The sequence below is a fragment of the Amblyomma maculatum genome, chromosome 7, assembly GCF_055883805.1.
Source record: "Amblyomma maculatum isolate TAMU_Amacu chromosome 7, ASM5588380v1, whole genome shotgun sequence".
NCBI classification, from domain to species: Eukaryota; Metazoa; Arthropoda; class Arachnida; order Ixodida; family Ixodidae; genus Amblyomma; species Amblyomma maculatum.
The window spans coordinates 72,664,124-72,680,753 of NC_139350.1; the positions used below are offsets into that span (position 1 = coordinate 72,664,124).

General features: G+C 45.1%; 1 protein-coding gene across 1 annotated transcript in view; it reads left to right on the forward strand.

The window, feature by feature from the left end:
• Positions 1 to 16,630, forward strand: part of LOC146183624 (cytochrome P450 4V2-like) — a 34,176-nt gene that overhangs the window by 11,241 nt on the left and 6,305 nt on the right. Inside the window, exons 3-8 of the mRNA XM_084608730.1 lie at positions 4,161 to 4,249; positions 7,331 to 7,530; positions 8,443 to 8,515; positions 9,581 to 9,707; positions 11,629 to 11,811; positions 14,248 to 14,421. Coding sequence (XP_084464856.1) covers positions 4,161 to 4,249; positions 7,331 to 7,530; positions 8,443 to 8,515; positions 9,581 to 9,707; positions 11,629 to 11,811; positions 14,248 to 14,421 — 846 coding nt within the window. The remainder of the gene's footprint in view (positions 1 to 4,160; positions 4,250 to 7,330; positions 7,531 to 8,442; positions 8,516 to 9,580; positions 9,708 to 11,628; positions 11,812 to 14,247; positions 14,422 to 16,630) is intronic.

Below are 16,630 nucleotides of genomic sequence, written 5' to 3' on the forward strand. Positions count from 1 at the left end.
CCAAAATAGCAGTTCAGAACAAGCGTAGACATGCAATCTAACTTCACACCGTGAGCCTGAAATTAGCAGGGCTTGCGTGTACACAAGGCTGGTAGCCGTGTCAAAAGCAAATTGCCCTACAAGCGTAAATGTCGTCACAATAGCACGACGTCTGCGAGTGCAGAGATGGAATGCGGTGCATTATCATATCCCCACAGGCCCTTCCGATAAAAAACGATCAAATAATAAGCAATGCATTTTAGTCAACTCACATCCGGAGCTCTGTGGGCATATTTTTTCTTCGGTTCTCAAAACTCCAGTGATCCGTTGTGAGGTTCTTTTATTTAGATCTTCTGGCCACCTTATTATGTGGCTTATTCCGAGACAGTAATCTAAATAGACGACCAGACTGACCAAGCTAACAACGAATACTTATTTGTACACATGGACGGGACGAGAGTAGAACGATCAAGTGGGTCACGGCTTTGAGTCTGTGCCTCGGCGGAGAAGCTCTCAGTCTTTGGACGACTCTCTCCTGAGGACTCAGTCAATTACGATGTAGCGAAACTTGCCTTACTTCGGAGGTTTCGGTTCACGGCTGAGGGCTACAGAGAGAAGTTTCGTGGAAGCAAGCCGCAAGATGGTGAGACAGCTTCCCAGTACACCACAAGGCTGTTAAGTTTTTTGACCGCTGGGTTGAGATGCGAGGACAAGGTCGCACGTTTAAACTGGTTCGGGACATGATAGTGGCGGAGCAGTTTTTAAACAGCTGTCACGATCGTTTAGTTCTCTTCCTGCGAGAACGTGATTGTAAAACGGTGGACGAGATTGCTGAGGCCACCGATCACTTTCTTGAGGCTCAGCGACAGAATAACCTCGCAATGTTTAAAGATAGAGCTGAGCAGAATTCTGCGAAACCGCAGGACGCAGCCCCAAACCCAAATACTAGAATTCGATGCTTCATCTGTGAAGAGACCAGACATAGGTCGGCGGATTGCCGTACAAAACCGAAGCCCCCATATTGCACATTATGTCGCAAATCTGGGCATGAAACCCAGTTGGGTCGATACGGAAATTCAAATGATCGGGAGACGTCTGATTGCTGCACGTCCCCTCAAGATCCCCGCCCTGGTCGTCAGCTGGGAAGAACATGCCTAGATGTTCGAAGGGACGATTCGGCTCTTAGTCCATCTCAGAGTATTAACAACATGCCAGTGGAGCATGGAGAAGTGTTCTGACAAGCAGTGTCGGTGCTGCGCGACACTGGTTCTAATAGCATCCTGGTACGTCAGGCTTTGGTGCCCGAGGCTGCATATACCGGTGAGCGAGCATCTTTACGTTTAGCGGATGGTTCTGACATCGAAGCACCTGAGACGGAGGTTATTATCAAGTCGTCATACTTCACAGGCAAAGCTATTGCTAGGTGCCTGCCGACGCCATTATATGACGTAATTATCGGCAACGTTCCGGGTGCAAGCGTCCCATTCGCCGACGCTCCAACAGCCTTGACTGGCCAGAGAAGCATACATGCCAGTGATGATGGGTCCTGCCGTGGACGCACTTCTCTTTCGGCCAGCCCTGGCAAATGGCGACATGTTCAAAACGCTTCAAATACGCGTCCAAATCGTCCCTTTCCTCATTAAACAGTGGAATCAATCCATGAGGACTAATTGGGAAAGACGGAGCTGGTACGGTACCGTGCTCAGCGCTTCCAGAACTAGGGGCGTTTTCTCCTAATTCCGCAAGTCGTACTCGTAGCTGCAAATTCTGGTTTTCTTGCTCCAAGCGCTGCTTCGCCGCTTCCCGTTCTGCAGCTCTCTCTTCGCGTTCGGCAGCTTTGTCTTCCCTTGCCTTCTGCAATTCTTTCTCTACCCACTCGCGCAACTCGATTCCCTGCAAACCTATACGTTCCCCTACCGCGAGCAACTCTGGTGCACTCATTTTTCTCAAATCTCTAGCCGCGGGAAAACGTTGCTTGGCCGGCCTGGTCCTGCCGTGGACGCCAAAATTGTGAGGTTCTTTTCCTTGAATCTTCTGGCCACCTTATTCTGTAACTTATTCAAAAACAGCAATCTAAATAGACGACCAGACTGACCAAGCTAACAACGAATACTTTTATGTACAGACATGGACGGGACGAAAGTAGAACGAGCAAGTGGGACGATGGCAAAACACAAATTGTCAAAAAGTCACCAAGTTGTTGGATGGAGAAGCCGGTGCAGACGCTCCGGGTAGTCAGAGTTCTGCAGGGTCGGTGCAGTAGGGCCTTGGTAAGCCCAGCGGAAGGCTAGGCCACCGGACGGGGCCCAGTAGAGGCAAGAGGCATCGAGTTGCCTTTCCACCGCCGTGCCTGGGCTCAGCACGGCGCCGAACGCTCGTGCCAGTGAAGAGCTGGCGCTGTGGCACTCCCGGGCCCGACCACCGTCCCGAGTTTCGTGGAAGACAGGAGAACAGGACAGGATACGGCCGGCAGGCCCCAGGTCTGGATCCCCGGGTCAGGCCTGGCAGAAGACGCACCGCTCCGAGCTCCTTGGGCAGCCGATCGGCTCCGCTGCTCGGCTGTTCTCCCCTGCTCGTGCCTCGCGCTCCTCGAGCCAACCTCCACGTTTTTCTCCTCTTCTTTCTCCAAACGTGATTTTCTTTCTTCGTATTTTCTCCAATTATCATATGTTCTTCATACCTGTGCAGTAAAAACCTCTTTACCGTAAATGGACAGGCCGCATGGTTGATCTCTCATTCGTGCAGAGGTGATTGGTGCCGACCCTCAAATTCCTAATCTCGGTCAGTTTAATGAGAACGCTTGTCATCTTTGGAGACGTTTTCTAATCAAGGATACAGCTTCAGTTTACGATTTAGAAGCAAACTTTATAGTGTGGTTACTTTTATCAAAGATACGTAAGGCTGTCAAGCACACTCTTTTCTGAATAGGTTTCCTCCTGACGAATAATTTTCAAAAATGATAATCACCTGCAGTGCAGGTATGACCACATAATTCGCCCTTTTGAACAAACTCGCTCTTCAATTTAGTTTAAGTACTTGCACAAAAGACAGAGAGAGAGAGAGAAAGAGAGAGAATAGAATAGAATAGAATAGAATAGAATAGAATAGAATAGAATAGAATAGAATAGAATAGAAGAATAGAATAGAATAGAATAGAAAGGCAGGCAGGTTAACCAGGCGGTGCCCAGTACGCTACCCTAACTTAGGGGGGGGGGGGGGGGGGGGCAAAGGGAGAAAAAGAAAGAAAGAGCGCAAAGGAAAGGAGTCTAACAAGTCTAGATATCTCTATGAAAGGGGGTAAAGAGCGTTCAGGTAAAGTCTTCCTTAAGTTTTACGCGTTCCTTAAGTTTTTAAAGGCCTCAGGGTTGAGTTCAAGACTCATGGAGCTCATAATAACTATTTAAATGCTTCCTCAAATCTCTTTAATTATGAAAACAGGCAGCTGTGGCAGATCGTCGCTCTCAATCCCACTATGTTACGCATTGTTCAAAAGAACCGCACGCGATTAATAATTTATATGACAATAACGTATGAGAACATTTCAAGTCCGAGCTTCATGCCGATAACAAGGTTTCTTTAATAATACACAAAAGGGGCGTATTTATCAAAAGCAAATTCTTTTAAGGCTATACGTATGCTACTTGAAGTGATCTCGGGGAAGGCTCCAAATGAATAGAGAGGTTTTGAGACTATTTTTACTCCGTTTCAAGGCCCTCTATCGCCCCGTGAGTAGAGAGAATTTCACTAGTGCCGACCATTTTCTGAAAACCATATGCTCTCGCCCTTGCGCTTCAATAATCGTTGTCTGTAAAGCATTGCAGCCTGAATTTTCTTGCATAAACTTATTATCTCGAACAGTATTCTCTAATATATTTGTATTGTACAAAGTATTCCGCCTTGGATGTCTCCTAAAAAAAAAATAATAGAGAGCATATATTTTCTTCCGCTCATAACCTTCGGTGGTTGACTAACACCGGAATTCACTTTAGCTTTTCAGTGATCATTGCAAATATTATGTTTGTTTCTTTAAAAAAAAACGTCGCTTCAGTGAAGCCGAATTTCTCTTACTAAATCCTTGCGCTGTTCGGCATATCTTTTTTGTTCGCGACACGCGACACGCCTATTAGTCCCACTTCGATCTTTAATGGAGATTTTTTGTCCTCTTTTTTCTTGCACTTCAGACTCTTCTCCTCAGCAAGACGTGCCTGCGGAAGCCTGTGGTGTACAACTTTATCTCGTCATGGCTTGGAGAACACAACACACTTATGGCGTATGTTGGCCGGTCACCCAGGAATACTGTCATATGTGTATTTTTTTTTTTCTTCTGTAAATTTAGCTTCCTCTCTTTCGCAACATGCCCTCATAGGCTATGCGTGGTTAGGAAGTTTTTGCAAGCAGAGAAAATCTGGACACCTCATTCTAGTTTGCACAGCTGCCGCACAATACGCGTGGTGCTGAAAACGCAAGCTATTCAGCGAATTTAGAAAGTTCGCTACAGTGCATTGATTTGCAATGATGGTCGGAAATAATAGTTTCCAGAGCATAATGCATTTTGCAAGACACATCTTGAAACTAGGAAAAAGAATTGTCCACGTTGTTCCCCGTGTTCGCACCGACTCCCTAGGAACTCCCCAGTTTTGTCAAGAGTAAATGTTTGTGTTCTTCCACTGGCCTACTGCCAGAAAACAGGTGCTGCTATTTGCGGAATTTTCATAAAAGCTGTGAGCTTGTTTTTTAACCCAGCGAAGTCCTGCTGTTTTTTATCAATACAGTAAACACTCGAATATAGGTCGGAATGAACTATAGGTAGACGCCTCAAACCTACTGATTTCAGAAAGTAAAAAAATTGCTACATGGCAAAAAAAAAAAAAAAAAGAATGACTGAACCAGTTGAGCATAATGATCACACTACTTGTCCTCATTTGCGTTTAAATGCCGTCCGAAAGCTATGAAGTGCAGAAGCGATGAATTTAATTGTCCATCGGAACTCCAGTCGGAGGACAAGTGCTTCTCGCTATCCCTCGTTCCGTTGTGCATCGTCCTCTGAACCGCCCAGTACGTTGCTGCTCACGTTGCATTTCTGAAAATATCTGCCCTTTACCTCTTCGCTGAGAGATTTCCATACCGACAACACCCATTGACAAGCGGCCGACGGTGCTGACGTTGCAGCCGGCTGACCAGGATGGTCGGGTTGTCTCGCAACGATCATTCATTATAACGTTCGCTCATTATAATCTTTGAGTGGGCTTTCATTTAGCGTCACTACAAAGTTGACGCATCATTTTTCTGATAACGATGATAGCGATAAAGGCGATTGAAGTCAGGACCTCGTTGTTGAGACACTTCCTTGGTCTTTCAGCCAATGACCGTTACGTAACGACGGTCGACTTTGTGTCACTGTTTCTTGAAAAAAAAAAAGAAAACGTTAGACCTATATCCACTTTACAACCGCGGCGAAATTCACTCTGTCCGAGAGTACCCTTGCCTCATGCATTTTGGGAAACCTGATTGACAGAATGTGACTTTCTCACCTCCTGTCTTCTTCTACCCTCCCCCTTTAATCCCACCATTCCCCTATTCCAGTGCATGATAGCCAACCGGAATTATTTCTGGTTAGCATCCCTGCCTTCCGCCCTTCTTTCCTCCTCCTCCTCCTCCTCCTCCTGTCGCGCCTACCATTAGAGGACCGGTGTCTGCCGAAACGATTCGAAAACCCTTAGTTCTTGTCCTATAACAATCGGAAGTCGTCGTATGACACGCTTTCGGCGAATAAATTCTGTTCGACAATACGTACTGGAAGCTATAGTGGGAGAAAAGGGGCGGAGGTCCGTTGTCGCTTACAGGAGTGATCAGTTTGGAAGCCAGTCGCGGTTACTTTTATGGTAGAGGTATGTGACCTCAGGCGGGCGTGCGTTGAACGAAGCAAAACTACACCGCTGGAAATTTTGGTTGCAACTATTTCAACTGATGAAGTTTTGTGAAATGAAGTTAGCAGAACAACGCTTCGAAGGGCCAGTTGTTCGTCCTCAAAGTAAACGCAGTGTGGAAACGCGCACAACGGTATGCAACGAGGATGATGACAGCGACGCCAACTACTATTTGATTTTAATGTTGCACTGTATCATCATTTTACACATGCCCCACGTCATTACCAGCTGCGACAAAGTTACACGCATGCATGCAAAAGGAAGAAAAAAAGAGATAAAATAAATAGAGGTATTATATCCACAAGGCGAATTTACCTATTTTCTGGAATCTGCATATACAGGTGTCTCTATCGAACACCCATGTTTCTGGTCGCTCAGTCCCACAAACGGTGTGCTGATACACGTGCTGGAACACGCGAATCATTGTGAAAATGTATACCAACTTTTTGTTTTACACTGATAACACCCCCCCCCCCCCCCCCCCCCGCCTCTTAAAAGAAAATATATTACTGCTTCTCCTCGAATCTCAAGCTTTCAACCCCTACAAATTTAGACACTCCCCCTACAATTTCAAAATCCGTGGAAACACTTGCATCCACTCAATGCTCGCAATGATATTCTTGACGTTTAGCAGGTAAAGAATGCAACGTTTTACGTTGTAATCTGCCGCTTCCCCGCTGTCTGCGCTGCGTCGACTGATTAATTAAGTGGTTGTCAAAACTCTTCACAGCCGTGTACACTCCTTAAGCCACATGGATGGTGGCATTCCGACTCTGCAGTTAAGCGCTTGGAGCCCTCGTAAAGCTCCAAACCTTGGCAATGTGAGGAAGACCCTCGAACGCATATTTTAAGACACTTTGATGTACTGGGCTACACCACGCGACTCACAATCAATCAACGCCATTCCGTCATAACGTACAAAAAGCGCCGCAGTTATTACGCCAAATGATGCGCTCTTTATGATCAAGCTCTTTTTTCCTTTGTGTCAGGGGTGCACATTTTATGACCCAAATGCGTCATATTCGCTAAGGACTCCTAAGGTATAGAACTAAGTGCTACATTAAAACGACGCGGTCATTGCAAACCGCGTACACAATTCATCAGCCAAGGGCTCCCCCCCACTGCTTTTAAGTGCGCAAGGCGGAGGGTGGGGGATTAAACCCACGGAAATCTACCGGTACAAAGCTTAGGTCATTCGCACATAGCAGAATTCGCGTGAATAGTGGCTGTTCAAGCTTTGAATTTCTCGAGATAAGTGAAGGAAAGGAAGGGGAGGGGGGGGGGGGGGGAGAGGGGGAGGCCACATTTTTACGAAGTTATTTGGCACATCTGTTTCTGTTGAAATCAGGGCAGAACGAAAATTTTATGACTACTGGGAGCAAAATTTCCTATACTTAATAGACTATGGCAACCCTTTATCGCAGCGTCGGCGATAGCTGGCGGTTCAAGCGGCGCCTGATGACGCCCGCGTTCCACTTCAAGGTCCTCGAGGAATACGTCTCCACTTTCAACTACAACAGCACCCTGTTCTTGGAGCGCGTAGACAAGATGACCGCAAAGCAGCCGGGGGACCCCATACCTGCTTATCGCATAGCCCAGAACTACGCCTTGGACGTCATCACGAGTGAGTCGGCATGAATAACGCCTTTCGAAGAATGCGCCGCTTGGCACTGGCTGTAGTTGTGAACTTTTACAAAAATCCCGTCCCAAGAGGTGTATATGGCGATATATAGTATATACCAGCACCGCGAGAGGTGTGAACCCCTGGGTAATTTTATCGTTTACTTAACGGTAGCCACAGATGCATAGTATAGTGTTTCGCATTTGACCATGCATCATTGGTCTATGGTACTAAAAGCCTTCCAAGAAGTATAGCCGTAGAGTGATGTTTATCGACATCCTTTCACGATAAAATTTCTCTTGAGTGAGCAGTGCTTCAGCTACGGTTGGTCGGAGTACCAATTAGGCCCTAAACTAATCAGCTGACGGAAACTGCGTCGGCTATTCAAGAACTGCAGTCATGATCAAACGGCTGTCTCAATTCGGTCGCTAATTATAATTTGCACGCGTGCTTGAAATATGACTTACAGACGTCTATGCTGAGACCAGTGGCAGCATGCTAATCTGCGATGTGTAAGGTAAATTATAATAGCTATCCCACGCTGCGCAATAATAGCAATTTAAACTTGACCGTAGTGCTTCTACTCGCGTGTTTTTCAATTAGGGACGGTTGAAAAATCATTGAATCCTGCTTCATGCTGTCAAATTACTCCCCTGAAATACCGAAGACGTCTCAGACTTGTGGAGGGGATTCTTTCATTCAATAATAGTCATTTGTATCGTTTCCTTTTAGTAAAAATCGTAATGGTAGTAATAATAAGGCGTTACAACCACAGCGAAGAAACCGTCACTATAGACTAGTGAGAGATGCCTAAAATTTGGGCTTCCGATTTTGTTTGCTATACTTCGCCAAATTCAGCAGGGCCATTATCTCGTAGCCTTACTCTGCATGCCAATGTCATTTTGCTCTTCGCAGAGGTCCTCATGGGTGTAGATTTGGGCTCGCAACTAGAGACCACTGACACGACCTTCTCCGATCATTTCAACAGGTACGTATACCGGGCTATGGAACTAGACACCCCTCGTTTTCAATTTATCATTTGGCCAGAAAAAAAAAAAATCTTTTCCCATGGACCAAAGCATAGATGGCAAATACAAGCAGAAACAAAATGTTTCACGTACGTACTTCGCTTCCAGCCGCGGCAGAGCATTCACTCCTTTTTTCTGCAGGCACATAAAGCGAAGGTTTTAGCAGTATTTGCTGCAGGCACTGAAGCCCCTGCTTGCAAATGGACAGCGCTCCCTTGTGCGCTCTATAGTAGTAGCAAAAAAAAAAAAACAGTAGTATAAAGATATTGCAGTTAGACAGGATGTTGGACTACTCGATCCATGAGGTTAAAAAAAAATAAAAACTGCGCGAAAAACATTGGGCCAAACGAGAAACTTCATTTGGTGGGGCTCACAAACAACGATTCCATGAATTTCAAGCAACAAGTGATAATAGACGTTGGTACTGTTCAGATTAAAAGGGGCGTAAGCCACCGGTCGTTCTTTGGATGGCTGCTAATGCAGCAAACTGGCGTTTTTTTAGAGCAGAAAGTGAGGGGGAGGGAGGGGGGCACGAATCGCAATTCTCGCATTGAAGTGCCTGGAGTAAATGCCTGAGGGTACCTCAGACAGTGTCTCAGCAGTGCAGCCGTAAATATCGAAGCGTGAGTGCTATACTCACAATCTTCTCCTGACGGTACCTGTGGTTTCGTTTTAGAAAATGATTTGAAAGCTTCCTTCAGACGCAGCCAGGAAAGGCAACCATTACTGCATACAGAACTTAAAACTGTTTTAATCAATATAATTAAAACTGCGCGGCTGAACATCAACTTCTTGTTCCCGTTTTTACGCATTTCTGGCACTCCAAAGTTTGCATCGCGTTACAGCAACAAGTCTTAACTTCAAGTAGGAAAACATTTGGGATGACATTCGCCACGCCAGCTAGCGTCAAACTCAAAAGGAAATAAAAGGTTCTGGATTCTTTGAGTCATTTTTTTTTTTTTTCGGAACTAAGCAGAGACCTGCTTCAATCACACTCATCTATCTCTGTTTCCGGTGGAATGCAGGTTGATGTTCCTAATCGGCGTACGCGTCTTCCGCCCCTGGCTGTGGCACGACTTCCTTTACGACAGAACCCAAGAAGGGCGACTCTACCACCAGTCCATTCGTGAGATGGAAAAGTACACTCTCGCCGTAAGTGGAAAGCGAGCAAAACAAATACCCCTTGCTGGTCTGCCAGAAGGTGCACTGAAGCAGAACGCAGCAGCTAGCGCAAAGAACTGGGAACGTATATAATGTTGTTTCGTTTAATTTCATTTTTTTATTTTTTATTTTTTCAGTTTTCGCATCGCATTACACTCAATGTTACACTGTATTACACTCATTGTATTACACTTTTTTATTCTAGTTTTGCTTAGTTCGGTACGCTAAGTTGCAGGTAACAGATTAATTCTAATGCCGCAACTAGGTTATTAAACATACTGTATGTGAGATACAAACAATCTATAGAGGTCACTTGCAGTGTTAGTAGGCCCATAGTTATCTACCTTCATGAAAAGTTAACAAGAAATTATTTGTAGTTGGCTTCTGCATAGATGCGCAGCGTCAAAGACCCCATTCTTATGAAAACCCTGCGTCGACGTTGTCGGCGTCGGTGTTGTAAGCAAAAACCCACAGGCGGGCAGCAGTTAGCAGGTGACATGGCCGTGCCCCTACTAGTGAACGGGTTGTGTGGCGTCACGTGGCCGCAGTACCTCGCCATTGAGATGAGAGGGTGTGATCACAACCCAACCCTCCATGATCCCTGCATCCCTAGTTTGAAACGCTGCCCCTGGGTCACGCAGGCCCATCTGCATACGATTTGTTTCTAGCGGGAACTTCCGGTCACATATGTTGGCTGGTTTTTCGCATAATTTTGTAGCTTATGCCTGTAGGCTAATGGGTGAGTGCGAGGTAAAAGACAGAAAAATTAAACCATTACTGATTAAGCGAGAAACACAGTGCATGTGCGCGATTGAGGCTATGCATGCAAACGAGGGTCGTTTGTGCCGCGTTGTAACATTAAAGGTGGCGCTCGAGTGCCAGTCTTATTTATTTATTTTTTTTTTACAGCTTTGGCAGTGTAGTGGACCAAGTAAAATTACTGTTGCGCTGTAACATCTTCACCGAAGTCTGAGATTACATGCATTTCCACTGCTTACCTTGAGTGAGGGAAGCACTGCGATGTGTAAAATAGCCAGTAATTTAATTCTCAGTTTACCTTAACATTAAATTTTTCTCCACGCCGTTTAGCACCATGCGTAATCTGCGCTCATTTCATCAAGATGCCGCGAACCACCTTATTGCACATTGCAATAAAACAATCATATGGAGCTTTATTGCTTTTTGTCGGAAAAATTACATTTGAAGCTTGAACGTTAGTCGGTTTTGTAAACGGCGTGTTATATATGCGTCAGCGTAGGTTTGCAGAAGGGGACCGAAAACCGGTTTAGCGATCCAGGTTTATTTACTCGAACTGTGTAAGGCAAATGCATGCCCTCTGCAGGCGTCACGCGACATGAGTATGATGTAGGCCTGCATCATCGGGGCGCTGCCATGGTCAGCGCTTGTGTATTTTTACGACTTTAATTTTTAGTTTCTTCGGTGCATATAGAGATAACGATTTCTTCGATTTTGCTTATTGATTTGTTATATCCTTTTCCCGGCGATTGCTGACGTCAGCGACGTCGCTTTTCTTAAGCATAGCTTGGCACTGACAATGCTAAGCTGAGTACCAATTTTTTAACAACCACTGCTCACATCCGCACATCTCCTCAGGATACCACCTTTTAATGTCTAGTTTATCAATGTTACTGACGTCCTTAATGTTATGCCTGGCATCTCCGACGTTAAAATAGGTCTCAAAACAGTAAACAGTTTCGTTTCGCAGGTAATAAAGCACTCAGAAGAATATCTATTGTCAGCTCACTTTAGCCCATATGACGACGCAGTAAGATTCTTAAGATACGAATCGTAATGATAAATATTTGGAACACTACTGTAAATGTTCCTGTAGACATTAACAGCTTCACATTAAGCGGAACCATTTTATGGATGCTGCGTTTATGTCTTCCAGGTGCTTGAGCGGCGCAAGGGAAAGCTGCAACAGGTCGCGGAGGAGCTGCAGAGCTTGACTCAGACTGTAGGCGAAGATGAACAGGATCCAGTTATAGTGGACATGTTTCTCAAGGCTCATCTGCAAGACCCTCGCTACACCGTCGATGAAGTCAAGAAGGACATGGACAGCATGCTCTTCGCGGTGAGAACGTTTGGTTTGCCAGCATCGCTGTGTTAATAATGAATGGGCTTACCTCTAACGCATTCACCCTACAAAAACCACTTCTGGATAGACCATTGCCATTTTTTAAACGCAGGGTATCTCCTTTCACTGTCGTAAGGAGAAAAAGCATTCCACGCGCGAAAATTCTGAGGACGATTACGGTCCTCCCTAATGCGAGCCCTAACCGCAGCTATTTAAGCGTTTTTGCGATGCATTGCGGAACAAAATTGGGAGATGCCTGTATGTCTGCATGTGCAGTGACAAAGCTCTATTTATTTTTCTGTCGTGCCAAAGAGAATTTCTGTTCTCAAGAAATTCTTTTTAGTTCGTAACTCTCTTTAGCTCCGTTACAGCAGCAACGACCCCCACGGCAACGCGGCCCAACCGCCGAACGGGCTCATAAGAGCTGTGCTCTAGAATACCAGATGAAATGTGCAACGGCTGGGCCCTCGTTTAATAAAAACAAAAAAAAAAAGAATTGTTTAAAACAAAGAAATAAATGTCTTTTTTTTGCACGGGATTTAGTCTGCATAATTTACTACTTTCCTGAGGAGTCGGAACAAATGACTTGATAGAGTTTCTACGTTCTGTCGAAATTTTTGCCGACAAAACATTTCAGGCTGCATCTGGTGGCTTTGATATCGAATGTTTGCCTGCTTGCGGTCGATCATTTTTGCACATAAATCTGGGTGACAGTAAAGAGGTGGTCCTAAGTAAACATTTTCATGCTGGTTGTCTCCAGTGGGGAAATATGCGATAACAAAAATTTTCAAATTGAAAATATCTGAGGTGTCATGCGAAGTGCTTTCTTTCAGAATTATTTCGTTATCTGCGTCATGCATCGATCATCTGTAATAAGACGGGCGATGGTAGAATCTGCAGGCTGTTAAAGAAGCCGCTGCTTGTGGCACTACTTCCGTATAAATGTACTATATAACTATACCGTAACTACTATAGCTTCTGTATAAGTATTAAGGTATATGTTTTCCCCCGAATAGCTAGACAAAACATTTGCTGACATGTAAAATATAGGGAAGAAATATGCAAGTGGTTTGCAGCACCCTTTACAGGAAGCGCATAATTATGTAGGAATTGTCAAATGGGGGCCTGCCTTGGCAGTAAAATCATGTGACTCCAAGCATCAAAACATGGTGCTATTTTATGCAGTTATATGAAATAAGATACAATAATGCTGCTACGCCAGGTAAACAATTCATGGCGGGGCTAAACACCGGCTTCCTCTAAAAGTCGAATGTGATTACGGTTTGTGTAACGTTCGTTGTATTCAGTTGTAAAAGAAAGCCGCTTATTCTTCAGGCTGCACCGTAACCGAGTTACCTTGAGCTCTGGAGTTGTCCATTTATTTCATATAAATTTTCACCTCAGCTCAAGATCTTTCTTTGTGTGGGTACCAGCGCCCTCATTTCAACGCCGGTTCTATCAACGCAACGGGCATAACAATAAGTGATCACCTCTATATGAATGTGTTTGCTCTCTTTTGCATCCAAAATACTCAGCGTACAAAAAGAATTACTAAAGGGCCAAACTGATTTATATAGCTTCGACCAAGCGGTATCAACGTAAGGGACAGCAAAAGCGTAATACGTCAAAGAAATCGCAGCTGCTAAGCACATCATCATGAGCTCGCCCTAAGGAGGCTTGTCAATGGGACAACGAGAAATAATGCAGTGAACGTCAGTCTGCATGTTTTTGAAGTTTGACAGGCTGTCGTGTTCGTACTTTCTAGCAAATAAAAGAGTGCTGCACAATTCTGATTTTATGCGTGCTGGAGGAACATAAATAAAACCCTCTTCGACGCGCAGTGCTGTTAATAAAGGTATATGTCTCCTTAATTCAGGTTAGTACCTGGTTTAGCTGCCATTGAGAGCTGCGGTCCTTCATTAAAGCAGTTCGAAGTGCAGCGGAACATACAACTACCTCGTCTGATCAAGGCTGCAAGAGCACATAAAATATTTGCTCAATTGCTTTATCACTTATCCAGAGGTTCATTACCTAACAGAATCATATATATGTTCATTTCTCCACCTCTCCCCTCCTTGCCCTCCTTCTCCACTAGCCTGAAGGTACAGAGCCTACAAAACCCTTCCAGCTGACGTTTAAAATGACTCATTGTCAGTTGTAAAAGTGAGCCCCTTATTCTTCAGGATCCGCCACAGTCGACTAACCTAGAGCTCTGGTGTGAACTTCATTTTTCTTCCTGTTCAAATTTCATGTCAGCACAAGATTTTTTTTTTTTTTTTTGTGGTTACATCTGCTCTTATTTCTGCAGCGGCCCTATCCACGCAATGGGCAGGAAAATAAGCGATCACCACTACATTCACTATTTATAGAGTGGAACGCGGAAGGCTAGCTAAGGGGATTCATGGTTTTCACTGGAGACTTCCTCTGTCGCAGGGCACAGATACTTCCACATCAGCCGTTGGCTGGGCCTTCTACATGCTGGGACTACATCCGAAGGCACTGGCCAAGGTCCACCAGGAACTTGACGACATCTTCTGTGGAGACAAAGAGAGAGACATCACAGGGGATGACCTTAAGCGGATGAAGTACCTGGAGATGTGCTTCAAGGTTACTCCTGTTCTTTGTTTATTCGCCTCGAGACACAAAATGGAGCAAGCAATCTTTTTGTGAGCTGTCACGCAAATGATGTAAGGATTGAACAATGCAAATCTAACAATCACGTGAATGCATAAGGGAAAATATCTATACGGACACTAAAATCGAAGTAAAGGAGTGCTGAAATTTAACGGAGCATTAATGCGAATTTACTTCCTTACAGGGCATGAATGGGATAGAGTGCAACGACGATAAAACGCAAAATGAAAGCTCTTTTTACATACCCGTCAAATAGAACACAACATATTACAGCAGACACGAGATATCGCAGCTTTCAAGCGGTTTACAAGAGCCCCATAAAATCCGGCCGAGATTATCTACCGGGCTGAAAACCGGCTGTCGGGCTTTTGCATGCTTTAGGAGGTGGAGCGAAGGACTGACGGGTACAGATGAGTCAGCCCTACTGCAAGGGTTTGGTCTGGACAATGAGTGTATAGAATGCGGCCCCGCACCAAGCCTTCGCCTTCTCTCTTGCCTCCCCGCTGGCCGGGCAGCAGCAGGAAGCAGGAACTGCGAGCTGTTAGACTGCACATTTCGCGTTTGTCTTTTCCCGCCTGCGCATGTTGTCTTTCTCGACACTGGGTGTAGCGGCGATCTTGGCCCGATAGAAACAGGGGTTCATATAAAACAGGCATGCTTTGTCGGGCCATATCTTCCTATATTTTACACGCCCGGTCATTCACTCCTGCACGTCCGTTCAAGATAGTCGCCTAAAACTCCTGCATGCGGACGCCAAACGGTAGGCGTTAGCCGTGGTGAAGTCTTTTTCCGCAACGAGGCGCTAGCATGCCAAGGTTCCCGTTTCACGCTCAGGGCCTCTACCTAAGTGGCGATCTGCACCTGGCATTCTTTGCATGCGATGCGCGTGCCTCGTTGCGGAGGTGCGCCTCACTCATTCTTTCATAGCGGCAAGCACCTACTTCTGTCGCTCGAAACGAAGTGGCGCTTGCAACCTGACATCCGACCCACCAACTCGGGCTGCCTAACGCTCAGTGGAAGAGTCGGTCCGAGAGCGCCGCGAGGTGCCTTCCGATAGCTTTCTGCATCCGACGCGGCCGCAAGGAGCAGCGCCAGCACTGGAGGGACTTTTTTCTACGATCACACAGGGCACAATCGCTTAACTTTGACGAATATATCATGTTCAAGTATTTTAACTACATGTTCGAGGCACATTTCGCCAGCACTGGGGGGACTTTTTTCTACGATGACACAGGGCACAATCGCTTAACTTTGACGAATATATCATATTCAAGTATTTTAACTGCATATTCGAGGCACATTTGTTTATAGCCCTGCGCTTCGAATTCCAGCTTGACGAGCGCTGTAGAACGATACATCGACCTTCGACTGCAGTAATGTGTAAGGCACTTCTTTTCAGTGAGAGCGTAATCGTGCTGTTCCTGAGTAGCCAGATTCACGAAATATTCAAGACAGCGGGTCTAACTAATCTACTCTTGCAGCTGAAGAGAGTACTTGAGTCGGTCCTGCACATTGTATACCTTGTCAGCTGGATTGCCGGCTATGCAACAGAGGTTATTCCTGACGACGGTTAATTATCAAATGAAGTAACCTGCTACTAGAGACGACACGTGTATAGTTTAAGAAATTAAACAATTTGAACGGTAAGAAGCTGCAAAAAACCTCGTACTTGACTAGAATTAGGCATGCAACTAAGTAAAACATCGGTTTTTTTAATCTTGCCACGTTTTACACAAAACATGGTCAACTAAGAACCATGGTCAACTAAGAACATACGTAAAACATGGTCAACTAAGAAGGCCTTTGATACAGACATTTAACTCTTGTTCGCAAGATAGTAAAGGTGTTGCGAGCATTTTCACGACATAAGATGTTATAATGTCCTATACATGTCCCTGTGATATCCATGTCGACTCTACACCAACGCAACTTTACTCCGTTGACGTAGTGTGTAGGATTTTATTTTTTTGTCTAAACCCGAATATTTATTATAGACTAAACAGATAACAATTAAAAGCTTGCTTGAGGAAGAAATCGCAAGAACTTGAAGATTGTCTTCAAATTTCCGCAGATTAGTTTTTAACTTCTTTTAAAAACTAACAAAAAGCTTATTGTGATACGGGCGCTATCTCAGTATCCCAAGTTGCGTATCAAAGAATCAATGCTCTTTTGTCTGCAGCAC